Source organism: Balaenoptera borealis, assembly GCF_965194805.1.
Source record: "Balaenoptera borealis genome assembly, chromosome: 20".
NCBI lineage: Eukaryota > Metazoa > Chordata > Mammalia > Artiodactyla > Balaenopteridae > Balaenoptera > Balaenoptera borealis.
The window spans coordinates 52,886,766-52,913,419 of NC_138879.1; the positions used below are offsets into that span (position 1 = coordinate 52,886,766).

The following is a 26,654-nucleotide window of genomic DNA, read 5'->3' on the forward strand; positions in this document are numbered from 1 at the left end:
CCTCTCTCAGCCAATCCGTGGCCGTCGGATACGCGCATGCGCGTCCAGGCTCTCCGGCTCCAGAAGCTGTGAGAGCGGCTGAAAACAAGGTGTCCTGAGGTGGTGACGTCATCGAGACGAGTGAGGCGGGGCTGCGGGCGGTGGGCGGGAGGCTGCCAACGGTTTTGATTGTGGGGTAGGGTGCGGGAAGGGGGGTGTCTTGGTGTTGCCGAACTGGGGCTTAGGGGAGGGGGGCAGTCCCTTGTCCCCACCTTGGCCGACTGCGTGGCCGAGGACTGGAGGTGCGGAGAGTAGTTGGAACGGGGTGGTCGGGGTAGGGGATCTCAGGCTAGGCTTGAGCACGGCGTACTTTTTACGGACGTCTGAGGGCGTGACTGAGTGTTCACCAAGTTTCTTTGGGGATAGTAGGGAGGGAGGGATTCTAGGGACCTTGCTATGGCTTTCTTGACAGGAGGGATGGGAGGGGATATACTAGAGAGTTGACCCTGGGTAGAACGGGTGCAGTGGGAGGAGAGGGGAGGTGGGGAGCATGAGGTTCCTGCCCCTCTGAGACCACAGCCAGTTGAGGGGCAAATAAGGCAGCTGGACGGAAATTAGGCCTCTATTGGATTTGGATCCGTTTCAGTTTGCACGTTCTGGGTGTGAAAACTTAAGAGCTCAGTTGACCAGTGATAGCCTGTGCCAGAAGTTGATCTGCAGCTTTCAGCGCTCCAGAGGAACTGCAACAGGTCTTCTGTCCCCACTCTCTCCTTGCTGCACCCTCCTTTTCCACTGTTACCAGGAGCTGTGGAAAGAAATCCTTTTGCCCTCTCCCATGGCCTCTGGAACCGTTGGAAACCTCTCCTCTAACCAGAAAGGCTCCATACCCTCATTCAACAAGAATCCTTCACTTGGAGTCTTCCTCCTTTCTCCGAAATCTTCCTTCTCGGGGGACTTTCCCCCTGGGCTCTCCTAAAGCAGAACCAGGAGTTCCCAGCTCTGCTGTCTCCAGTTGTCTCTTCCCTGTACTCATGGCAACATCAGCTACCAGCCCCAGTTCGCCTCTCCGGGCCAAGGATCTCTTGAGTGATTCATCAGAAGCCCCTGGGCTGAACCAAGCATCCTCTGAGGTGACCTCCCAGCTGTATACTTCTTTGCACCTCAGTCGTCAGGCAGAGAGCACAGCCCGAGCCCAGCTGTTTTTGCCCACCACCTTCCCACCTCCTCATGAGGTGTTAGATGGCTTGGCCCAAGAGCTGAGTCACAGCTTGTCGGTTGGATTGGAGAACAACTTGAAGAAAAAGGTGAGGGAGGTGTGTCTTGGAAACCTCTAGGGTCTTGGGATTGGGGGTGGTAAAAAAAAAATAGCTTTACTGAGACTTGAACTCCTATTGTTGGATTCCAAATTCCTTTTAACTACACAGTCAGTCATGCTTGTTCCTGGGAACAAATGTTTATGAGAGAGAGAGTGGCCTGGGCCACCATAATTTGGAAAGTTGTGAAACTACTAGCTCTTTTTTTTTTTTTTCCTTCAGAGACACCTGTGGGATAGGTTGCTGTGCTTTAACTGGGATGTGGGTGCTGGGAGTGAGGATAAGGTTTCTTCATCCTAAGAGGGAACTAGGGACTTAAGGAAAATATGCTGAGATCCTTCCAGCTCAAAACTATTTTGATCATATGGTTCAAAATTTGGCATGTAAATCATTAAAACATAGTTTAATCAATTATACATGTTATAGATAGATAGGGTCAGATAGAGCAGGTATCATAACCAATCTGCAGACTGGTTAGGCCGCCTAGAGTTTGAAAAACTGATAGCCATGGACTACAGAGTCTTTAGACAGGATATTTGCTCTCTAGTTGGCAAGAATCCTCACCACTCTTGTCTTAAGGTGCCCAATTAATTCATTTACATTACCTGTCTGGCTTCTGTAGACATTTGAGTTTCTTACTAGGTCAGTTCTATTTTTCTTGTTTTCCCAGGTGTGAGAGTAAAAATTCTTGGGCCTTAGGGGCTACTGGATGCCATCTACTCTGGCGGTAGGTAGATTATGGATTATTGCATCTGATTTCCATGTTGCTTTTTCTAGGATGGTTCCAAGCATATCTTTGAGATGGAAAATGTTCGGGATCAACTCCAGAGCATGCTCCAAACCTCACGAGATTCGGCCTATCGTGAGTGAACCCCTTCCCTATAAAGGAGAACCTAGATTTAAGGGGTGGGAAAAAGTGGAGAAAGGAAGCAGGGTGTGTGGGGGGTGGCGACCTAGACCTCGGAGATAAGAGATTTCTGGAGGAAAGGTTCCCGTTCTTTGGGAGAGGGCAGGAGGAGTGGATGAAGTAGAAAGGAAGGACCTCTTCTTCAAGTGGTCCCTGTTCCTCTCCTTACCTGACCCTGGCTGTGGGCCTCTCTGGCTGCCCACAGGGGATCCCGCTACTCCAGGTGCCGGCTCAGAGAGACGGGAAGAGGACTCCTTTGACAGTGACAGCACGGCCACCTTACTTAAGTGAGTTTTCCTTGGGGTTCTCCTAGCTGACTTCCTTTCTTTCTTGGCAAGCCAAATGTTCTAGTGCTTAGCTCTCCCTTTACTGCTTTTGTATCTCTTAAGGACCTAAGATGCTTGTCACTTAGCTTTCAGTTTTCATCCTTTCTCTCCTTTCTTCTATCCCCTTTCCTCCTTTGGGAACATGGGCATCTGCTGCTTAGTACCTGGCTCTCTCCCAACTTCTAGTCCTTCTTCCTCCAGAAGAGCTAGTTTGTTTCTGCTGAGACTTGTACTGCAGGGAGTGTGGAATAAAGGAAGGAGCACTATAGAGTGAATCACAGAACCTGCGTGCTATCTATGGCTCTATCACTTATCTACCTAGCTTTGTAACTTTGGGCAAGTCTCCTGCCCTGAGTTTCAGTTTCCTCTTTTGTAAAATGTCACAGTTGGGCTAGTGGATCTCAAAAGCTTTCCCAACCCTAATATTCTCTACCTGATTTGCTCAGCACCCGGCCCCTGCACGACTTATCTCCATCTAGCTCAGCCCAAGCCCTGGAAGAGTTGTTTCCCCGCTACACCAGCCTTCGGTCAGGGCCCCCACTCAATCCCCCGGATTTTCAGGGGCTGAGAGATGCACTGGATTCAGAGCATACCCGTCGCAAGGTGAGATATAAAGGCTTCCTTTTGACAGCAGCAAAGATTAGAAAAGGGGCTGAAGGTTAAGGGCCTGCAGGCTGGAACTTTGCTCAAATGGCTCTGCTGGAAGGCAGGCCTTCTTTGACCATCCTAGCTATAATGGCACACCTCCCCTCCAGGTATTATTCCCTCAGATCATTCTGTTATTTCCTTCATGTGGTTTATCAAAGTCTGATATATCTTGTTTGTTTTCCCCCTCTAAAACCTAAGCTCCATGCAGGTCACACCTTATCTTGTTCAGCACTTTCTGCCTAAAGTCTAGAATATACCGAACACATAGAAATACTCTGTGCATGTTTGGTGAATGAACAACAAACTTTGTTGGCTTGTGCAAAGCTACCAGTGATATAATGAGCTTTGTTTCTGTGAGCCTCAGCCTATCTGAAGGGGGCAGAGAGAGGGACAAGGCAGAGGAAGAGTCAGAATTATTGGTTGTGTTGTCATTTTTGGAACCTTCTCTTCCTCCATTTTAAACTGCCTGGCCATGAATGAAAGGCTTTCCCCTTTATCCTTGCCATGTTGAATCGTTGTGTCCAATATGCTTCTTAGGGCAGGAGTAACTTCTCACTCTTTGCAGCATGGGCTGCTGCACCCCTGCCAAAAGGTTCATGGAAATTTTTCCCAGGAGATCTGGAAAAGGGAAGAGGCTGGAAACTAAGCCCCTGCTTCCTGAGGTGGAGAGGAAGGTGTTGGAGGTCTTAGGCTCCAGAATTCCTGATTCTCCTTCCCCAAACCTGTTCTGTTCCTGGGACCCAGGCTCCCTGTCTCCAGCCCATTTCCCCTGTAGAGGAGCTGGAAAGTTTGGAGCTTTGGTCAAACTAAGGATGGCAACACCCAGACTCCTCATCCTTCTTCCCAGCATTGTGAGCGCCATATTCAGAGCCTGCAGACCCGCGTGCTAGAGCTTCAGCAACAGTTAGCTGTGGCCGTGACTGCCGACCGCAAGAAGGATATCATGATTGAACAACTGGACAAGGTGCCAGGGTAGCAGAATGCGGGTGGGTCTCTCCATGGGGGACACCAAGGAATAGTGAATAGGGGGAGGCCAACCAACATTTCTTTGTTCATGTTGGGAGCTGGGGTAAGTGGTGGGTTAACTGACCACTGGGAGAAAGTGGCTGTTGACCCTGCCCCTGTGGGCAGAAAGAGGGCAAAAAAATTATTTGAAATTCTATCTGACTTTCCTGAGACCCTGGCGCGCGTGGTGGAGGGCTGGAACCGGCATGAAGCTGAGCGGACAGAGGTGCTTCGGGGACTCCAGGAGGAGCGCCAGGCAGCTGAACTCACTAGAAGCAAGCAGCAGGAGGTGTGCAGCCTGGGTCACGGGGCTTTAGAACCTGGGTCACCGACGGCTGGATGGGAGAGGGTAGAAACAGCTCTGGAATCAGGGCTTCTGACACATTGACCTCAGTCTTGCCATAGCTGGCCTGACAGTTCTCCTCGCTTCCTCTCCCTTCAGTGTTTCTGCTGTCAGACTTGCATGGTTGATGCCTTCTCAGCTTTCCTCACGCCATGTGGTCTTCTCTCTGGCCCCCAAGTCATTTAGTTCACTCTTGCTTTTAGAGTTTACGTTGTTAATGATTTTCGAAGTGCCGGGATTCCCCTCAGTTCCTCTGTCCTGTGTTCCTCTCTCCTTGAAAGACAGTAACCCGCCTGGAACAAAGCCTTTCTGAGGCCATGGAGGCCCTGAATCGTGAGCAAGAAGGTGCCAGACTGCAGCAACGGGAAAGAGAGACACTGGTGAGAATGCTTCCTGGGTTAATTCCAGTAGAGGCTGTTAATTACTTCTAGAGGGATACGGGCTTTTGATGGATTGTGGGAGTTCATAATTTGGGTTGCACCAGGGCAAAGTGTGTTCTTTAAAACACAAGTTCTGGGGGCTTCCCTGGAGGTCTAATGGTTGAGACTCTGTGCTTCCACTGCAGGGGGCACGGGTTCAATCCCTCGTCAGGGAACTAAGATCCCGCATGCCTCGGTGGCATGGTCACATAAATAAATAAATAAATACATAAAAGAAGATTTAAAAGAAAAACAAAAACACTAGTTCTGCTAGATACTCTACAGAAAGTAAGCTCTGCCACCGAGTAAGTTTGAGACACTCAGCAGATTGTATCCTCATTAAAATCATTTGGATAATTATTTTTACATACAGATTTCTGACCCTTTCCCAGAGTTTTTGATATATGGGGGGTTGGGGAGCCTAAATATTTTCAGAAATTTCCTAGGTGATTTCGTTCAGCCAGGTTTGAGAACCCTGGTCTATGGCAGACCAGAAAAGGTATGGGATGAGACTTAACTCAAGTTTCTAATTGCTGAAATGATAAGATGATTACCCATATGAATTAGTAGCCAGGTTTAGAATTTCTTGCATGCATGACACATGCTTGCTACATGCATGCTGGTACTTATATTCCTAACAGGCTACATCCAAGAGCGCTGATGGAGGCTGCTGGTTGGCTAGTACACGATTGCAGGCTGGATTTTCTAGTCTTTGTGGAATTTCTTTTGATGACGATGGTGATAGCTATTGTATATTGAGTACTTACTACATGCCAGAGACACTGTGCTAAATTATTTACATACGCTTTTAACTTTAATCCTCACAAGGTAGACTGTAATATGCCCACTTTACAGATAAGGATGTGTGCCTCAGAACACAAAGTAAATGCAGAGCTGGGATTCAAACTGAGATTTGAACCCAAATCTACCTAACTCTGGAACAGAAGCTCTTATTTACCATATTATAATCTTGTGGGCTTGTTAACTATTGTATTTTAACGGATGTAATTCTCAGCGGGCACACTGTATGGGGGTAAGGGGGCAGATTGCTGGTCTCTTGAGGGCATGCTAGGGATCTTGGTTTTCTCCTGGGGCTATAGGAAGAGGAAAGGCAAGCTCTGACCCTGAGCTTGGAGCTGGAACAGCAGCGGTGCCGGGCCCTGCAGGAAGAACGGGATGAGGCTCGGGCTGGGCAACTCAGTGAGCGTCAACAGTTGGAGGCACTTCAGGTGGCCCTAGAAGAAGAACGGCAGACCTGGGCCCAGCAGGAGCACCAGCTTAAGGAATGCTACCAGGCGCTGCAGGAGGAGAGCCAGGCTCAGCTGGAAAGGGAGAAGGTAAAAGCGGCACTTGGGGAATGGGGGAACAGATGAAGGACAAAATAATTGAATGAGACGGATGTCAGAAAACGCGATGTAGTGGACTGGGATGGAGAGTGAAGAACTATATGTGGGAGAGAAGACTGAGAGCGTAGGGCCTGCAGGAAGGGCTGGGGGCATCAAATACATGGAGGGCCGAAGAGTGAGATTCAACAGAGATGAGGAAATAGGTCACATGTGAGGAGAGAGGAAGCTTGGTTTTTAGGGTACGGGAGGATGAATCGGGGAATAGAGGTAACCGGGAGACAGGCAATGAGGTACAAACTTAAGTTTGATTTCTCTTTCTTACGGGAACACCCAGAGGGAGGCCCAGGCAGCCCGGGAGGCCCAGCAGCAGCTGGCATTGGTGCAGGCCGAGGTGCGGCGGCTGGAAGGAGAGCTGGACACAGCTCGGAGAGAGAGAGACGCCTTGCAGCTGGAGATGAGCCTGGTGCAGGTCAGGAGGCAGAGGTTCTTGAGGAGAGTTCCTGGTGAGAAGACGTAGGTCTGAGGCAGAGTGACTTTCAGGAGTCAGTGCAAACACTCCTATTTCTTTTTTTTTTTAATAAATTTATTTATTTATTTATTTATTTATGGCTGTGTTGGGTCTTCGTTTCTGTGCGAGGGCTTTCTCCAGTTGCGGCGAGCAGGGGCCACTCTTCATCGCGGTGCGCGGGCCTCTCATTATCGCGGCCTCTCTTGTTGCGGAGCACAGGCTCCAGACGCGCAGGCTCAGTAGTTGTGGCTCACGGGCCTAGTTGCTCCGCGGCATGTGGGATCTTCCCAGACCAGGGCTCGAACCCGTGTCCCCTGCATTGGCAGGCAGACTCTCAACCACTGCGCCACCAGGGAAGCCCAAACACTCCTATTTCTAACTAGAATTTTGACCTTTATGGGCCTCTGTTTTTATGCATAAAATGTGTGGTAAGGGCACATTAATGAGTTTCTGAGAGACTTTTCCTTATTATAATGGTTGACTTAAGGAGACACCCAGTTTCTGGGTTAGTGAGGCCAGTGTTTGAGAGAACACGCTTTTACTTTTCACCTGGCCCATTGAGTTGGAGGGCTGACCACATGGAAACTAATTTATCACGGAGGGCCAAGGGTGAAGACGTTAGTAAAAAATTCGGTAGCAATTTATACGCTGCTGTACCCCCTGAACTGATGCTAGCTGTGCGTGTCTCTGTGGGCATTCAGTAAACCTATCGAATGGTCCTTCTATGTAAGCTCTGTGCTGGGATAGTCCTAACACAATAGCCCCGGCCAACAAGGAGCTCACCAGATAGATGGGGAGTTTGTCTAGCACACACATTTTTGAAGGAGTATGATAAATAAGAATTTAGAGTAAGGAGAGCTACTCCTTACTCAGACGTCATCTTCCTAGTGAGTTCTTGCCCAACCACACTGAGTAAAATCTGCAACCTCTGACAATCCCTGTTCCCTTTCCTGTTTAATTTTTCTCCTACTATACTACATAATATACCTTTTTATTTATTTTACTTAGTATTTAATTTTTTAAAATTGAAATATAATTGACTTACAATATTATATTAGTTTCAGGTGTACAACACAGTGATTTGATATTTTTATATATGTTACAAAGTGATTGCCATGATAAGTCTAGTTACCATTTATCACCATTCAAAGTTATTACAATATCATTGAATATTCCCTATGCTGTGCATTATATCCCTGTGACTTATTTATTTTATAGCTGGAGGTTTGTACCTCTCGATCCCCTTCACCTATTTCACCCATTTCCCCACTCCACCTCCCCCATAGTGTATCTTGTTTATTTTCTGTAAGTTGCATGAGGGCAATGATTTTTGTCTATTTACTGTTAAATCCCAGAGTAGCGCCTGGCTTTAGTGTTGTTCATGTCCTCCATTTCGTTATTGTTCCATCGATCATTGAAAGTGGGGTATTGAAGTCTCCAACTGTGGTTGTAGAACTGTCTGTTTTCTCCCTTCAATTCTGTCATTTTTTTTCTTCATAAATTTTGGGGCTCTATTAGGTACACATATATTTATAACTGCTGTATCTTCTTAATATAACCTTTTTGCTTAAAATCTATTTTGTCCGATATTAATATAGCCCCCACCCTGTCTTTTGTTTACTATTTGCATGGACTATCTTTTTTCATCCTTTTACTTTCAACCTTTTTGTGTCTTTGTAAAGTGAGTCTCTTGCGGACAATGTATATAGGTGCATCATGTTTTTTTCTTTTAATCCATTATGTCAATTCCTGCCCATTAATTGGAACATTTAATCCGTTTACATTTAAAGTAATTACTGTTAAGGAAGGACTTCTGCCATTTAGCTGTTTGTATTTTGTATGTCTTGAATGTTTTTGTTCCTCAGTTCCTCCATTACTGCCTTTTTTTTTTTTTTTGATAGTTTGTTGATATTTTTGTAGTATACTGTTATCTTTTCCTCTTTCCTTTTCTGTATATTTTTAAAGTTAGTTTCTGAATGGTTACCTTGGGATTACAATTAACATCTTAAAGTAATAATAACCTAGTTTGGATAATACCTACTTTAGTTTCAGTAGCGTATACTCTGTTCCTATATGTCTCTGTCCCTCCCCCTTCATATTGTTATTGTTACAGATTTGTAACTATTGTTTTATGCCTTTGCCTTTTAAATCATATTGGAAAAAAGGAGTTACAAACCAAAAGTACAGTAATATAGGTTTATATTTGCCTGTGTAGCAACCTTTATCAGTTGCTTCATATGGCTTCAAGTTACTGTCTTAATTTCATTTCATTTCAGCCTGAAGGACTCCCTTTAGAATTTCTTGTAGGGCAGGTCCACTAGTAATGGTCACCCTTAGCTTTATCCATCAGGGAATGTTTTAATTTCTTCTTCATTGTTGAAGGATTTTCCTCACATTCCCCCCGCCCTCCCCATATAGAATTCTTAGTTGACAGTCGTTTTTCTTTAAAACATGTTGGGACTTCCCTGGTGGCGCAGTGGTTAAGAATCCGCCTGCCAATGCAGAGGACACGGGTTTGAGCCCTGGTTCGGGAAGATCCCACATGCTGCAGAGCAACTAAGCCCGTGCACCACAACTACTGAGCCTGTGCTCTAGAGCCTGTGAGCCACAACTACTGAGCCCGCATGCCACAACTACTGAAGCCCACGCATCTAGAGCCCATGCTCCACAACAAGAGAAGCCACTGCAATGAGAAGCCCGCGCACAGCAACGAAGAGTAACCCCCACTTGCCGCAACTAGAGAAAGCCCGTGCGCAGCAACGAAGACGCAACACAGCCAAAAATAAATAAAATAAATAAATTATAAAAAACAAAAAAACATGTCATTCCACTACTTTCTGGCCTCCATGATTTCTTAGGAGAAATCAGCTATTAATCTTATTGAGGCTCCCTGGTAAGTGACAAATTGCTTCTCTCTTGTTGCTTTCAAGATTCCCTCTTTGTGTTTGGCTTTTGATAGTGTGACAATAATGTGTCAGTGTGGATCTCTTTGAGTTTATCCTGCTTAGAGATTGTTGAGTTTCTGGGATGTGTAGATTTATGAATTTTATCAAATTTGGGAAGTTTTTGGCCATTATTTCTTCAGATATTTTTCTCTGTTTCTCTTGACTTCCCTAATGCATATGTTGGTATGTTTGATGATGTCCCAGAGGTCCCCCAGGTTTTATTCATTTTTTCTTCATTCTTTTTTCTTTCTGCTCATCTGATGGGATAATTTCAGTTGCTTATCTTCAAGTTCATTGATCCTTTCTTCTGCCTGCTCACATCTGCCATTGAGCCCCTGTAGTGATTTTTTTTTAAATAGATTTTATTTTTTAGAGCAGTTTCAGGTTCACAGCAAAATTGAGTGGAAGGTACAGAGATTTCCCATATGCTTCCTAACTGCAGCCCCCCACAGCTTCCCCTATTAGCAGCATCTCCCACCAGAGTAGTACGTTTGTGACAGCTGACACATCATTATCACTTAGAGTCCATAGTTAACATTAAGGTTCACTCTTGCTGTTGTACGTTATATGAGTTTGGACAAATTTATAATGACATGTATCCACCTTTATAGTGTCATACTTAGTTTCACTGTTCATCGCTTCCTCCCTTTAATCTCTGGCAACCACTGATCTTTTTACTTTCTCCATAGTTTTGCCTTTTCCAGAATGTCATATAGTTGGAATCATATAGTATGTAGCCTTTTCAGATTGGCTTCTTTCACTTAGTGATACGATTTTTTTCCATGTCTTTTCATGGCTTGATAGCTCACTTCTTTTTAGTGGTAAATAATATTCCATTGTCAGTTTATCTTTTCACCTACACATCTTTGTTGCTTGTAAGTGTTGGCAGTTTTGTTGGTTTTTAAAAAAATATTTATTTATTTATTTATTTATTTATTTATTTGGCTGTGCCAGGTTTTAGTTGCGGCATGTGGGATCTTCATTGCCATCTGCGGGATCTTTAGTTGCAGCATGTGGGATCTTTTAGTTGCGGCATGCAAACTCTGAGTTGCGACACGTGGGATCTAGTTCCCTGCAGGGATCGAACCAGGGCCCCCTGCATTGGGAGTGCAGAGTCTTAGCCACTGGACCACCAGGGAAGTCCCAGTGTTGGCAGTTATGAGTAAAACTTCTGTAAACATTCATGTGCAGGTTTTTTGTGTGGACTCCTTTGGGTAAATACCAAGGAGTGTGGTTGCTGGGTCATACGGTAAGGGCGCGTTTAGTTTTGTAAGAAACCACTATAGTGTCTTCCAAAGTGAGTGTACCATTTTGCATTCCCATCAGCAATGAATGAGCGTTTCTGTTGTTCCACATCCTCACCAACGTTTGGCATGTCAGTGTTCTGGATTTTGGCCATTCTAGTAAGTGTATAGTGGTATCTAGTGAATTTTTCATATCATCAGTTGTACTTTTTCAGCTCCAGAATTTCTATTTGGTTCCTGTTTATAATTTCAATCTCTTTAAATCTCTTTATTGACACCCCCTATTTGTTCATACTTTGTTCTGATTTCCTTTAGTTTATTGTCTAAATAGCTCATTGAGCATATTTAAGACTCTTGATTTTATGTCTTTGACTAGTAATCCCAATGTCTGGGCTTCCACAGGAAGAGTTCCTGTTATATTCTCTTTTTCCTTTGAATGAGTCATATTTTCATGTTTTTTTTTTGGTATGTTTTGTAATTTTTTGTTGAGAGCTGTATATTTTGAGTATTATAATGTAGTAACTCTGGAAATAATATTTTCTCCCTCCTCAGGGATTTCTTTTGACAGCTGCAGCCGTCTGTTTGTATAGTGACTTTTCCAAATGGTTTTTGCAAATGGTATTTCTTGTGTGTGTTAATTGACATTTCTGTTCCATTATCTCTGTGATTAACCTGTGATCTAACAGATTTTCTTAAATGTCTGGACTCCCTCCTGCCAAAAAAAGTGTACATGTCTCTTTATTTATTTGTTTGTTTGTTTATTTATTTATTTTTAAGATTTCTTTTTTTTTTTAATCTACCGTGCTTGCTAGCCTGGCTAGGCTCCCATTTTTCCTTTACTTTGACCTAGTAATTCCGTACTGTTTCATTACCTCTTTGATACTTTTTAGGAAGAGATATACATGTATATACATATATTTAAAAAATATCTTATTCAACTTGTTTGTTTTTGTTCAGCACAACAGTTACTCTGAATAACAATCTGCCAGTACTAGAAACATGATCTACTCCTTCTCTTCTTATACTTTGAAATAGTTTGTAAGGTTGGATTTAATATGTATTTCTTGAATACTTGGTATTTGACTTGATTTTGCTTCTTGAATGTTTCTAGAAATATTTAGGGGGACTTCCCTGGCGGTCCAGTGGTTAAGACTTCGCCTTCCAATGCAGGGGGTGCGAGTTCAATCCCTGGTCAGGGAACTAAGATCCCACATGCCTCATGGCCCAAAACATAAAACAGAAGCAACATTGTAACAAATTCAATAAAGACTTTAAGAATGGTACACATTAAAAAAGAAAAGAAAAGCAATCCTTTAAAAAAAAAAAAGAAAGAAATATTTAGGCTTTATATTTCTTCTTGAATTATTTTTGGTGTTCTCTTATATATATATCTATTCAGTCTAAATTTTCTAATCTATTGACTTAAAGTTGTTCATAATTTTATCTTAATGTCCCTGGCATCTTTTCTACTTTTTCATTCCAGATATTGTTCATTTGTGTCATTTCTCTCATCTCTTTTTTTTTTTTTTTTAATTAATTAATTTATTTATTTTTGGCTGTGTTGGGTCTTCGTTTGTGTGCAAGGGCTTTCTCTATTTGCGGCAAGCGGGGGCCACTCTTCATCGTGGTGCGCAGGCCTCTCACTATCTCAGCCTCTCTTGTTGCGGAGCACAGGCTCCAGACGCGCAGGCTCAGTAGTTGTGGCTCACGGGCTTAGTTGCTCCACGGCATGTGGGATCTTCCCAGACCAGGGCTCGAACCCGTGTCACCTGCATTAGCAGGCAGATTCTCAACCACTGCGCCACCAGGGAAGCCCTCAGCATCTCTTTTTAAAACCATCTTACTCATGATTTAATTAAATATATTTTCAGAAAATTAACTTTTGGCTTTGTTGATCTTTTTTTTTCTGTTTTATTAATGTCTGTACTTTATTTCATTTCTTATATTTTCTTTGATTTTATTCTGTTGTTCTTTTTAAAATCTTCTTAAGATGAATGCTTGCTTCTTCTAAGTTCCTCCATAAGTACTAACTTAAGTGCATCCTACAACTTGTCTCATGTGATATTTGCCTTATTGTTTGGTTCTGAATAATATTCATTTAAAAAAAATATTTATTTATTTGGTTGTGCCAGGTCTTAGTTGTGGCAGGCGGACTCCTTAGTTGTGGCGTGCATGTGGAATCTAGTTCCCTGAGCAGGGATCCAACCCAGGCCCCCTGCACTGGGAGCGAGGAGTCTTAACCACTGCACCACCAGGGAAGTCCCCTGAATAATATTATTTTTTTATATGATTACTTTTTGATCTCCTGGGTTATTTCCAAACGTATAGGGTTTTCTAATTATATATTTATTATTGATTTATAGCTTAAATATTTGTGATTAGAGAGCATGGTCTTTTAAAAAATTACTTATTTATGTACGTTCCACCCAACTTTTTGTGTTGAAATATTTCTATCTTAAATGTTGCTTGAATAGTAAGTATAATGAGTACACTTAGATTCATCAATTGACATTTTGCTACATTTGTCTGTTGTCTGTCTGCACCTCTTTCTCTCTCTGCCCCTTCCCACCCCCCTTCCTCTCTTTTCTTGTCCCCACCCCCATCATTGGAGAGTTTCTTGTGGATATCATGAGAGAATATACTATTTTTATTATTTAAATTCTTTGAAACTTGTTGAGACTTATCCCTTAATATATGGTCAAGTTTTCTAAATATTTCATGTGTGCTTAAAAACATGTATTTCATAGTTGTTTGGTGAAGTTTTATATGTCTATTTGTATATTTGTCTAGTTTGTTAACTATGCTGTTTAAGTCATTATATCCTTTTTTATTTTTTTTCTATTAAAAATCTCACTGAGTGTGGATTTGTCTATTTCTCCTGTAGTCTGTCAATTTTTGCTTTATACATTTTGAGGCTCTCTTATGATTAGATACATATAATTTTTTAAATTGCTATATCTTTCCTGGTAAATTGAGTGTTTTATCCTTATGAGATGACTCTATCTCTTACAAGGCTTTTTGCCTTAGAGTCTAATCTTGCCTAATATTAATAGATCTATATTGATCTTTAAAAAAAATAAAAGTTTCCCTGAGAAATATTTTTCTAACCTTTTTACTTTCAACCTTTATATATTTGCCTTTTGGCTGGAGCATTAAATTCATTTAATTTAATTAGTTTATTCATAGCTGAATCCATGTCTTAACTTTATATCTTATTTTGTCTTGCTTATTCAATGTTTATTTTCCTCTCCTTTCTTGTCATCTTTTAGATTCATTATTTTTTCCGCATTTCATGTTTGTTTGTTTTTTTGTCAGCTAGTTTTAAAGTCAAACTCAGTTTCTGTTTAAATTCTCAAAGTTAACTTATCAGAGGTAAATATCAAAGACAGAGAAAGGAGCCGTCAATTCTACACGGATGGGTCAAGGTAGTCTCCCCAGAGAACTCTAAAAAATATTTTTAAGATGTAAAAGTTATCTGTAATACAAGTTCAAATATTACAGAAGGAAACGGTTGCCTTCCCTTCCCACATCACTTTGTGTCCTTTTAGAACCTTTTCATATGGGTTTCTGGGCTGGTGCTTTAAAAAAATGTATATGCATTCGCTGCAGCTTGTTATTTTTACCTCATAATATATCTTAGACATCTTTCCATGTCAATACATATAGATGTATGTTATTTTTAAGAATTAAGATGTATAGATGTTATTTTTAAGAATTATATAATATTGCTGTAAATGGATGAATCATAGTTTATTTAAGCATTTTCCTTTTGATGAGAAATTTACACTGATGTCAGTTTTTTTCACTATTAAAAATAGTGCTACAGGGAATTCCCTGGTGGTCCAGTGGTTAGGACTCCGTGTTTCCACTGCATGGGACATGGGTTCGATCCCTGGTTGGGTAACTAAGATCCCGCAAGCCACACGTTGTGGCCAAAAAAAAAAAAAAAGAAAATAGTGCTGCAGTGAACATCATTGTACATAAATTTTTGGCACCCCTTCTGTAGGATAGATTCTTTAAAGTGGAATTGCTGGCTCAGATGGAGTATATATTAAGTTTTTTCATTAAAAAAATTTAGGGTAGTGATTATTTTATAATGTATAAAAATATTGAATCACTATGTTGTATACATGAAACTAAAAAAAAGAGAATTTAGGTAACAAGGCATCTAGAGTAGTCAAAATCATGGAAACAGAAACAGTGGTGATGTTAGGGGCTGGGGAAGGAGAAATGGGGAGTTGTTGTTCAGTGAGTATAGAGTTTCAGGTTGTTTTTTTTTTTTTGTTTGTTTGTTTGTTTATTTTTTGGCTGTGTTAGGTCTTCACTGCTACACGCAGGCTTTCTCTAGCAGGTTCTACTCTTTGTTGCAGTGCGCGGGCTTCTCATTGCGGTGACTTCTCTTGTTGCGGAGCATGGACTCTAGGCGTGTGGGCTTCAGTAGTTGTGTCTCGCAGGCTCTAGAGCACAGGCTCAGTAGTTGCGGTGCACAGGCTTAGTTGCTCCGCGGCATGTGGGATCTTCCCAGACCAGGGCTCAAACTCATGTCCCCTGCATTGGCAGGTGGATTCTTAACCACTGCGCCACCAGGGAAGCCCTAGAGTTTCAGTTTTACAAGATGAAAAATTTCTACAGGTCTGTACAACAACATGAATATAGTTAATACTACCTAACTGTACACTTAAAAATGGTTAAGCAGGTAAGTTTGTATTATGAGTTTCTTACCACAATTTTTTAAAATTAAAAAAAAGAATTTAGGTAACTGTAAGGAGTTTGGTTTGATTGGAACCTATTTGGGAGAGATGAGATAGATGAGTGGGAGATCATAAAGGGCCTTATAAGCCAGTTTAAGCAGCCAGAACTTTATTCCTTAGACAGTAGGGACATTTGAAGGATTTCAAACAAGGAAATAAATTGAGCATCTTTGTGCTTTAGAATATTCACTCAGGCACAAAGTAGAGCATCCACTAGGGCCGGAATGAGAGAGGGTGGAGGGTAGAATAGAGTCAGGGAGATCAGTTAGACTTGAAGTAATATTGAATTAATGTAGTAGTGAGCAGAAGGGTAAATTAGAGAGCTGTTAGTATTGAATAGAATGAAATGACCAGTGGGAGGGGCAAAGATGTGGGAGGAGTCAAGAATAACTCCGGGTTTCAAATAGGTTGGGTGTTTCAGTGGAGAGTGGTGCCATTAACTAAGGCAAGAAATATAATAGGAAAAGGTTTGAGGGTAGAAAAACAAATGAGCTCAATTTTGGATGTGTTCTATTTGAGGCATATACAGTAGGTTTCTGGGTATATGGGCTTAAAGCTTAGAAGAAAGGTCCAGGCTAAAGAGAGAGATATAGAAAGTGTTTTAAGGTATAAACGGTAGCAAAAAACATGGCCTAAATGCTAGACATTTGCTCTACACAGGTAAAAGCATCAGTGACCCAGAATGGTAGCATGTGGTCAAAAAGAAAACTGAAGACAGAACTCAAGGAAGCATTCTGCCTTGATGGGCAGTTGGAGGAGGAGCAGTCAGCTGAGACTGAAGAACAATCGGATAGAATGAGATTGTGTGGCTGGTGGTATCACAGGAGTGAAGGGGAAAATGGTTTTAGAAGGAAAAGCTGATGTAGGTGGCAGGTGTTGCAGTGAGATCACATAAGATAAAGACTGAGAAATAACCACTGCGGGATTCAGAAATTAAGTTCTTTGCCATGCAGGACTCTGAGTGGAAGTCAGATTTCAGTGAGTTGACAAGGATTATGAGGTGAGAAAATAGACAATGATTCTGCTTTAGGAGGAGGGAACACGGACATTTTTTGAATGCTCCCCGGGTTTCAGGTGGTACCCCAGGAATATTGCATGTGTTACCTCAGACACGTGTAACACATGATTGTTCTACCTAACTTTTCTTTTGTCTAAAAAAAAGATATTTCTATTGTCCAAAGTCATTTTTACTTTTGTGTACACATAAGGTGTGCGCACCTCATGGTTTAATAAGGAAAGGAAACCTCTTTCACTCCTTGTGGCAAAATTCTTGTTTCTTTATCTCTTAGGCATACGAGGTAGCGTTGGTACGTGGATTTTTTTGTCTTCCTTATATCCTCCATCCTCTTCTAAGCCCAGACAGAACCGAGCTGACAATGACCCTGCCTTCCCAGGCCCGGTGTGAAAGCCAGCGGATCCAGATGGAGTCGGAGCTGGCCGTGCAGCTGGAGCAACGGGTGACAGAGCGGCTGGCGCAGGCTCAGGAGAGCAGCCTGCGTCAAGCAGCCTGCCTGAGGGAGCATCACAGGTACGTGGGGCTCACTAGCTGCTGCGTCTCCCCAGCCGCAACACGTGGTGTCGGGGCCCGGCCCAGACCCTCTACTGTCTTCCAACACACTGGCTGCTGTCAGTCTCTCGGTGGGAGAGCTGCCTTCAGGTTCACAGGGAGAACCAGATGTGCTTGGGGGTTTTCCATTTTCACCCCATAGGAAGCAGCACTTAACCAATGAGTGATGGCCACAGGAATATACATTTCCAGCTCCCTTGCCCCCGGTGGGTACAGTGGTGAGCTTCGACCTGCAGCGTTTCCGGAGCCGCCCTGGGGGGTTGAGCCTCCTCCCCCCTTCACCCCTAGTCCCCTGCCAGTTCTTTTCTAGAAATGCTTCTTAAATGAACCACTTTCCCATAAATCCTCATCTCCGTCTCTGCTTCTGGGGAACCCACCCTAAGATACCAGCTGTCCTCTTTGCTGAACGCCCCTGTGCCGCGGCTGGGCTGGCTGGCTGGCTGGCTGGCTGGCTCACTCTCACGTGCACGCGTTCTGGCTGTTTCTTACTTGATTAGTTCTTCTGTCTCAAGATTCGGTCCTCTTTTCTCGCCTGTGTCCTCTCAGGAAGCAGCTGCAGGAGCTACACGGACAGCACCAGCAGGAGCTGTCCGCTCAGTTGGCTCAGTTCAAGGTGGAGATGGCAGAACGGGAGGAGAGGCAGCAGCAGGTGGCTCAGGACCATGAGCTCAGGTGCCGCCCCGGGTCTCCCCGTGAGGCCGCAGTCCCGAGGGAGTGGCCAAGGGCCCCTTCCTCCGTAGCCCTGGCCCCTCCCGCCCTGGCCCCAGCGCCTTCCACAGTTTCACGTGTTCCGTATTCCCCTCTGGTTCTTCCTCTTCTCCGAGTCCCTGCTTTTTTAAAAGCCCGACATCGCCTCTCGCGTCTTGCCCTCAGGCTGGCCCGGGAGCAGGCGCGAGTGCGGGAGCTGCAGGCTGGGAGCCAGCGGCTGGAGGAGCAGCGGGGGGAGCTGGTGGGGCGGCTGCAGGCCCTGCTGCAGGCGCACTGGGAGGAGGCCAGCCGCCTGCTCAGCACCGCCGCCCTGCCGCCCAGCCCCCCGGTACGCTGCTCAGGATTGCGTTTAGACCCCTTCTCTGGAAATCTAGCTCCCCCCCAAGGGCGGTCCATAGTTCACCCCTATGTTGGCATCTCCTGCTTCCTTCTTTTAATTATTAAATGTTTGTTATTAGCTAAAATCTTTTTTGGAATAGATGATGACATGCACATGGTAAAAAAGAAAAAAAATCCAAACTGTTCAAAAAGGTATACGGTGAAAAGTAATCTCCATCCCATCCCTGCACCTCGGTCTCCCGGTTCCTCCGCCCAGAAGCTGTTACTGGTGTCTCGAGTGCCGCCCCCGAACAGTAGCCTTCTGTACACAGTTTTGTGACTTTCTACTTAACCAAGTGCTTATTGGTGGACATTAATGTTGTTTCCTGTATTTTGCTTCTACAAACAGTGCTGCAAAAAATATCATTAATATATGTCTTTGTGCAAGTATATCTATAAAATTTCTAGAAATGGAATTGTAAGTTCAAAAATAAGCATTTTAAAATTTGACAGAAGTTTGATAAATGTTCCCAAACCTCCTTTTAAGGACGTTCTACTAATTTGTAATCTTATTGAAGTGTCTGTGCCATGTCTCGTCTCTTCAAGTGCACCCTCTCTTGTGCCCAGGTTCCTCCTGCCGGCCCCTCCAGCCCTGGGCCCCAGGAGCCGGAGAAGGGGGAGAGGAGCATCTGGACTGTGCCCCCCGTGGCCGTGGCCCTGAAGCCCGTCTTGCAGCAGAGCCGGGAAGCGCAGGAAGAGCCGCCCAGGGTGCTGCCACCTGTTCTCCGCAGCCCCTCCCCAGATCTTAGCCTCCTGCTGGGCCCCACTTTCCAGAGCCAGCACTCCTTCCAGCCCCTGGAGCCAAAGCCGGATCTCACCTCATCCTCAGGTGACTGGGGACAGAAGTCACTGGGGTTCTCCTTACCCACACGGATTCGCTCCCTCTTAACCTAGCTTCCTTTCTGTCCGGGACTTGAGCATTTCGTTTCCCACATCACTTAGTGACCATAAATTGCAAGGAGCAGAAATCCACTCGTTTGTTCAAATAAAGGGAGTGATGCTTATGGAAATGTGATGTATCTGTGCTTAATGAGAACTGGGGTTGGTTCAGGGGCGCTGCCAGGAACTGGGCAGCTGTTCCTCGTCTACTGGGGCCTGCGTGGGCTCCGGACTCTGCCTCCCCGGCATCTGCTCCTTCCTCTTGGTCGACCAGCCCTCTCTCTCCCTCAGGTTCTTGCTCTCACAAGTTTGGTTTGCACGTGAGTTTGAGCAGCCATGACACTGACTCCAGAAAGACTCTAGACAACCTTACAGAGACATTGGTGCCTCTGTTTCTTAGGTCCAGTTTAAAGAGAGGCGATCTGTTGGGTTGGTAACCATCCCTTGGATCGGCTGACCTTGAGTGGTGGCCACGCGTGGTTTAGTCAGCTGTGAGTTGTGGGGAAGACGGTGCTCTGTGTGGTGTAAACATGACAACCCAGGTAGAATTAAGAAAGAGGGCACGTTCTGGTGAAGGAGCCGGAACGTGTCTATCGATCTTAAACCATTCTGTGCTGCGGTGGTATTTATTTATTCAGCAGCCAAGTACCATAGCCTTCCCCTTCTGTCTACACTTCTGTCGTAGAACTCAGCTGTGCCAGCTCTCAGTTGCCTTCAGTTCATCCCTCTCCAGCTGTTTTCCACTGTGACCAGCTTCTCCTGGCTGTGCTGCCCCTGTTATATTTAATAGGCCCCTTCCTTCCAGGCCTTTGGTGAGCTGATTTGCAGAGAACCCCCTCCCCTACAGCACACGCCCCTGTTTCACTTTACAGCTGAGGCCTTCTCTGCAGCTGGGAGCTTCCATCCCGATCACAGGGCAGAGCGGCCATTCCCTGAGGAAGATCCTGGGTCCGACGGGGATGGCTTCCTGAAGCAAGGGCTGCCGCCCCCTTCCCAGCTGCAGGGCCTCAAGCATTTTTTGCACCAGGTAAGAGGGCCCACCCGTCCCACCTTGTTTTCTCCTCTCCTTCCTCAGTTTCTCTTTCTACTCTGGGAGACTAGGATTCTGACTTCATCCGCCTTTTAGGACTAAGACTTCGTCCCAGCTTCTGTCTCTTCCAGTTGGAGTAGTTCCTTCTGGAACTTAGGTGACCAGCCCCAGCTCTTACTTCCCCAGTTGCCGCTTCCCTCAGACACTGAGGTCTCTTTCATCAGCGGTGTCAGGGAACCTTACTGTCTTGTCCCCCCAGCTGCTGGAGACAGCGCCCCAGAGCAACGAGAACCCCTCCAACGACCTGCTGCCCCCTAAGTCTGGTGAGCACCACCTCTGGAGAAGATTGGGGCCAGGCCTGGAAGGGGTGGGAGATCCGGTTACCAGGGACGGGTCTTTAGGAGCTGGCAAAAGTGACGAAGCCCCACGAAGGCTAAGGTGGCAGGATTCCTTGGATTTTGCCCCATTTCCTGATTTGAATCTCTTTCCTTTGCTAGGTCCTCTGACTGCCCCATCTTGGGAGGAAGCCCCTCAGGCGCCACGCCTCCCACCCCCGGTCCATAAAACTAAAGTGCCCTTAGCCATGGCGTCCAGCCTTTTCCGGGTCCATGAGCTTCCCTCAGCCCATTCGCAGAGCAGCGGTCCCAGCGTTGGCTCCCCAGAGAGAGGTAAGCAGGTCATGGTTTACCGGCAGATAAAAAGGGTAGGTCTCGGGTGTGGAGCTGGTACCTGGAACTGAAGGCCCGTCTGGACTCCGAGAGCTGGGATAGGGTTGGGGGAGGGCCTAGGATGACGACCATTACTGATGTGTCTCTCAGGTGGAGATGGGCTCGCACCCTCGAGGCAGCTGATGGAGGTGTCTCAGCTGTTACGACTGTACCAAGCTCGGGGCTGGGGGGCACTGCCTGCTGAGGATCTGCTGCTTTACCTGAAGAGGCTGGAACACAGCGGGTACCAGCCTGGGAGGGAGGGGAGGAGGGCCTAGGTGGATGGGACCTGGATTGTGGGCAGGAGGAGTGGAGGGCGCGCGTTGTCCTGTGAGTAGCAGCTTCCGTCCTTCTCTGGGGAAGAAGTGAGGGTGGGATGTAGATCGGAGTCTCCTCCAGCTCTCACTCCTCCCCACCCGTCTTTTGTCTCTACTTTTCTGTTTGTCTGGTTGTTTTTTTTTCACTTCTTAAAAAAAAAAATCTCTTCTCCATGTTTTTCTACCTTAGTTTTTTCCTCTTTACCCTGCAGCTCAGAACTGAGAGTCCTAGGATTGTGACAATCTAGTATAACTCAGTATTTGATTCCACTAATGTTTCCTCCTGTTTGATCCCCGGGTCTGTCTTGTTTGTTCTTATTCTTAAGAGACAGAACTGGGGAGTAGTTCGTGCGCCCCGTGTGGGGAGAGTGCGGGGAACAGCTGCCCATCCTCATCCCTTGATTTGTGTGGCAGGACTGACAGCCGAGGGGATAATGCCCCCAGAAGGAACACAGACTCCCGCTTGGGTGACATGCCCCGGAAAGAGGTGAGGGAAAGTAGGGCGGGGACGAGGGGCTGCGGGCTCTCACATGCCTCACCCTCTGCACACCCGCCAGCTGGCTCTGTCCTCTGTCGCCCGACCCCTCCGATCCCGGGTCCCATTTTCTGTAGCATGGCCCTTCCCCTTTGCTGACTGACTCTGGCCCTCCCCACGCACGATGCCTTTCCTCAGTGGCAGGGGGGCGGTTGAGAGGACGCGACACTGACTTTTTTTTCCTCTTTTCCCTCAACTCTCAGATTCCCTCCCAGGCTCTCCCTCGCCGCCTCGCTACAGCCCCTAAGACTGAAAGACCTCCAGCTCGGAAGAAGAGTGGGCACCCTGCCCCTGGTAGCGTGAGGAGCCGGGGGGGGATCTGGAGATAAGCCCCTGGCCTTTCTCTTCTTTGGTCTCTTATTTTTATTATTATTATTTTAATAAATCTCAGTAGTCTGTATTAGAGTCTCTGACTCATAGAAATTTGGAAATGGAGGATTTACAGGAAACCACTTTGTGAAGAAACCTCATTGTTCTATTTGAGTATGTTTTTTATATGTTTCTATTTTATATTCTGTGGAAAAAGACACGAGTGCTTTGAAAGAAAACAGTCTGTGGCTAGGTTTCAGAAGCATTAGAGAGCTAAAGCTCGGTGTTTCAAGAGTAAAACCCACAGAGTGATTAGTTCTGGTCGGTAGTGGAATTATGGATGGTTCTTATTTTCTTCTTTATACATTTCTGTATTTTCCAGCTGTTCTAAAACAAGTATGTATTACTTAATAATCAGAAAAACACTTTCAATAAAAGAGTAAGTTATTGTATAAAGAGTTTCAGTAAAAATTTGATTGTTGGGGAGACAGTTTTGTGTTTAAGGAGCAGATAATTCTTTCAGATGGCGCTAGTAGGATTCTGATGGACAGATTCTGCTCCAGTCAGGCCACACGTTATGGCTGTAATCGTCACTCTTATGGCTTTGAAACGTGCATAAAAGACTAGAGGGCTGGCAAGGAAAAAAAGCCATGATTGTGAAAACTTTCATCCTAATACTCACCAAAATGAACAAAGAGAAACAATATTAGAGAAGAAAATGACATTAGTGTGAAAGTGTGAAAGACCCCAACTTCGTAGGACAAACGCTGAAAAACCCGTAGTACAGTTTAGATTTTTTTTTTTTTAACATCTTTATTGAAGTATAATTGCTTTACAATGGTGTGTTAGTTTCTGCTTTATAACAAAGTGAATCAGTTATACATATACATATGTTCCCATATCTCTTCCCTCTTGCATCTCCCTCCCTCCCACCCTCCCTATCCCACCCCTCTAGGTGGTCACAAAGCACAGAGCTGATCTCCCTGTGCTATGCGGCTGCTTCCCACTAGCTATCTATTTTACATTTGGTAGTGTATATATGTCCATGACACTCTCTCACCCTGTCACATCTCACTCCTCCCCCTCCCCATATCCTCAAGTCCATTCTTTAGTAGGTCTGTGTCTTTATTCCCATCTTGCCACTAGGTTCTTCATGACCTTTTTTTTTTTTTTTTTTTTTCCTTAGATTCCATATATATGTGTTAGCATACTGTATTTGTTTAGATTAAACTGAAGGATGGTACCTTGGGACCCACACACAGCTTTCCAGCTCTGGAGCCCAGTGTGGGGCGGGGCTGATGGTAGATACGATTCTTAGGGCCTGGTCCTAGGTGGGTGTTTGAAGGACAGTTTACTAGATTCTGTGAGGAGGGTGGGGTCCTTCTATGTGCCCCTGAATTATTTGGTTAGCTCGAGAACAGACTTGACAGGATATGGATTCACACGGTATTTCATATTAAGAAATGTTTCGATCTTATAGTCAGCCCCCATACCCACGGGTTCTGCATTTGTGGACTCAATCACCTGTGGATCAAAAATATTCGAGAAAAAAAAATTCCAGACAGTTTCAAAAAGCAAAACTTGAATTTACTGCACACCAGCAACTAATATTTACATAGCATTTACATTGTTTTTATAACTAAATACATAGTATTTACATTGTATGAGGTATTATAAGTAATCTAGAGATGATTTAAAGTGTACGGGAGGATGAGGACTTCCCTTGGTGGTCCAGTGGCTAAAACTCCGCGCTCCAATGCAGGGGGCCCGGGTTTGATCCCTGGTCGGGGAACTAGACCCCACATGCCGCAAGAGTTCACAAGCTGCAACTAAAGATCCTGCATGCCGCAACTAAGACCCAGCACAGCCAAGTAAATAAATAAATAATAAATATTTTAAAAATAAAGTGTACGGAAGGATATGCATAGATTATATGCAAACACTTAGTTGTTTTTTATATAGGACTTGAGCATCGGTGGATGTTGATATCTGCAGGGGTCCTGGAACCAACCTCCTACCCCGGATATCAAGGGAGCACTGTATTTCCTTCCACCTAAAAGTCACTTTCCAGCTCCTGTGGGAGGGAAAAGGAGGAGGAGATTAAAAACAAACCATGAGCAGCAGGTGTGCAGGCTCTCCTGTCTGGCTCTGGGGACAGCTTGTCATCAGTCCTGCACAGGACTCCTGGCAAAGAAACAGGAGTTGCACCAGCTCAGGGGACGTTTCAAGGCCGATCTCTTTACCCACCTATGGAAATGTTTGCTTTTCTATTTTTCATCTCAAGTGCCTAGAATTATTTGACCAAACTCTGTGATTGATGGCATACTACCGTCTTTGGGAGGAAACGGTTTTATACAATTTTTAAAAACTGGTAAAATGAACACCCAGTCTTACCTCATTATCTTTTGGATTCCAACCTGCCACCCTCAGTCAATATGCCCTACGTTTTTCTTGACATGAAGGACGGTGTGGAGAATATTTCCCAGCTCTCCAGAACAAAATCAGAAAAGGGCACAGTTGCTGACTTTTAACTATTTCGTGAGCTAGTTACAGTAAGACAACTTTGATTTTTTAAAAAAGGTACCCACATTAAAGTCTGTTTCTTCACCGAAAATCAGCAAGGAGGCTGGGGAGCAGGAGAAAACCCAGTCAAGCAGCCCCCACTTTCTTCCTCCATAATCATCTTGGGAATGTTCTGAGAGGGGAAGAAACAAAAGTGAGAGATTTGGGGAGCTCCATAAAAGCCCACATGCAGAGAAGGTGGGTACAGCCTTAAGCCCCGGCCTCACTTGGTGCAGACAGGGTGTGCTGTGGAATTTTGTCTCCTGAGAACTCCTGCAGCTGCTGCGGGTGGGGCTGGGGGTGGTTCTAGTGGTGGAATATGTGAGGGTGAAGGCTAAGCTGCTGTAACAAAGAAACCCAGTGGCTTCTGTACAAGATTTACTTCCCTGGTAGTGGTCCGGAGCCATGGGCTGGTCCTGCTCCACATGGCCACCTAGGTCTCAGGTGCCTTCCATCTTGCTCTGCTGTCCCTACCTAGATCACTGTCGTTATGCGTGCAGTTGAAGCAAGATCATTGCCATGTAGGACCCTCAGCTGACAAGAAGGGGAAAGAAAGAGCCAAGTGCAATGTCTTAAGACCCATGCTTGGAAATGCCACACATCATTTTTGCTCATATATCGTTGGTAAGACCTTGGTCACATGGCCACATCTGACTGCAAGAAAGACTTGGAAAGGTAGCCTAGCTGGCTGCCATGTATATATGGATTACTCCGTTACTGCGTAAGGACTAAGGAAGAAGGAGAGAATGGGTTTTGGTGGACGACTTGCAGTCTGCTCTACAGAGACTGGGACCTCATTTAGAGAAACTGAAAAGTAATTGCTGGGACAACCCAGGGTCATCAGTATTGACTGTGCAGATAATGAAAAAAACACACTGGACATATGTAAAGTAGTTCAAGCTGCACAACTGGTCTAAATAGCCCCTACAAAACAGAATCAATGAAGGAAAAAGGAGAGAACTTAAATTCTAACCATTATTCTTTTTGAGAAAAAAAATATACTATGGAAAAAAAGTCAGAGAACAAGAGATTTGGGTTAAGAAAAAAAAAATAAACACGAATAAGCAGAAGAGAATCTACTGGGATTCTGTGGTGCAGGATTAGAGTTGAATGCATCAGTGTAGATTTGTAGCCTTCAATATATATAGATAGAGAAATACATACATTTGTACATTGGTGTGTGTATGTACATTCACATAATCCCCCAAAACACCCATACATTAGAGTCCTAGAACTGCTCTAACAAATTACCACAAGCTGGGTGGCTTAAAATGACAGAAATTTATTCTCTCACGTTCTGGAGGCTAATCAGCAGGGCCATGCCTGCCGAAGGCTCTAGGGAGGATCCTTCCTTGCCTCTTCCTAGATTCCACCTGTGGTCGGCAGCCATCCTTGACATTCCTTGGCTGTAGAGTTATCACTCCAATCTCTGCTTCCGTCGTCACATGGTGTTCTCTTTGTGTGTCTGTCCCCCTGTGTCTTCGCATGGCCTCCTTATAAGGGTGCCAATCGTTAGATTTACCATACCTTAATCCAGCATGATTCACTTTGACTTGATTACATCTGCAAAGACTCTATTTCCCAATAAGGTGACATTCAGAGGTAACCAGGGGTTAGGACTTTAACACATCTTTTGTGGGGGGAGACACAGTTCAACCCATAACAACCTCATTAACCACGACCACACCTGGCATCCGGCTCTTGCCTTCTAAATACCATTTTCTACTAAAAAGGAACCAGGGCTCCTTGGAGAAATGGCTGATTCCAGGTCTTGATCAGGGAAAGTGCAAGGTAAGCCTGGAAAATCTTGTGAGAAAAAGTAAGTCTGTGCCCTAAGAATTATGGGGACATGGCAACAGAACACAGAAGCTGGCTTGAGGGTCTCACCTGGCTCTAGAGTTTGAGCATCAAGATAAATAATGATAGTA

The 26,654-nt window shown here is 44.8% G+C and overlaps 1 protein-coding gene across 6 annotated transcripts; it reads left to right on the forward strand.

The window, feature by feature from the left end:
- Nucleotides 1-31: 31 nt before the first annotated feature.
- Nucleotides 32-22,620, forward strand: CNTROB (centrobin, centriole duplication and spindle assembly protein). Of its 6 annotated transcripts, none has more exons than XM_082371629.1 (20): nt 32-120; nt 782-1,283; nt 2,070-2,154; nt 2,405-2,486; nt 2,972-3,128; nt 4,021-4,137; nt 4,351-4,467; nt 4,803-4,901; nt 6,041-6,277; nt 6,621-6,755; nt 17,129-17,262; nt 17,848-17,973; nt 18,175-18,337; nt 18,955-19,216; nt 20,139-20,293; nt 20,556-20,619; nt 20,794-20,964; nt 21,115-21,247; nt 21,735-21,807; nt 22,059-22,620. In XM_082371629.1, exons 2-20 carry the CDS (start codon nt 1,011-1,013, stop codon nt 22,182-22,184), a joined length of 2,709 nt encoding a protein of 902 aa, XP_082227755.1. In that variant the 5' UTR covers nt 32-120; nt 782-1,010; the 3' UTR covers nt 22,185-22,620. The 6 variants fall into 6 exon arrangements, with proteins under 6 accessions (XP_082227755.1, XP_082227757.1, XP_082227758.1 ...); XM_082371631.1 differs by having other exon boundaries at nt 3,005-3,128; XM_082371630.1 differs by lacking the exon at nt 32-120 and adding an exon at nt 264-281.
- Nucleotides 22,621-26,654: the final 4,034 nt, after the last annotated feature.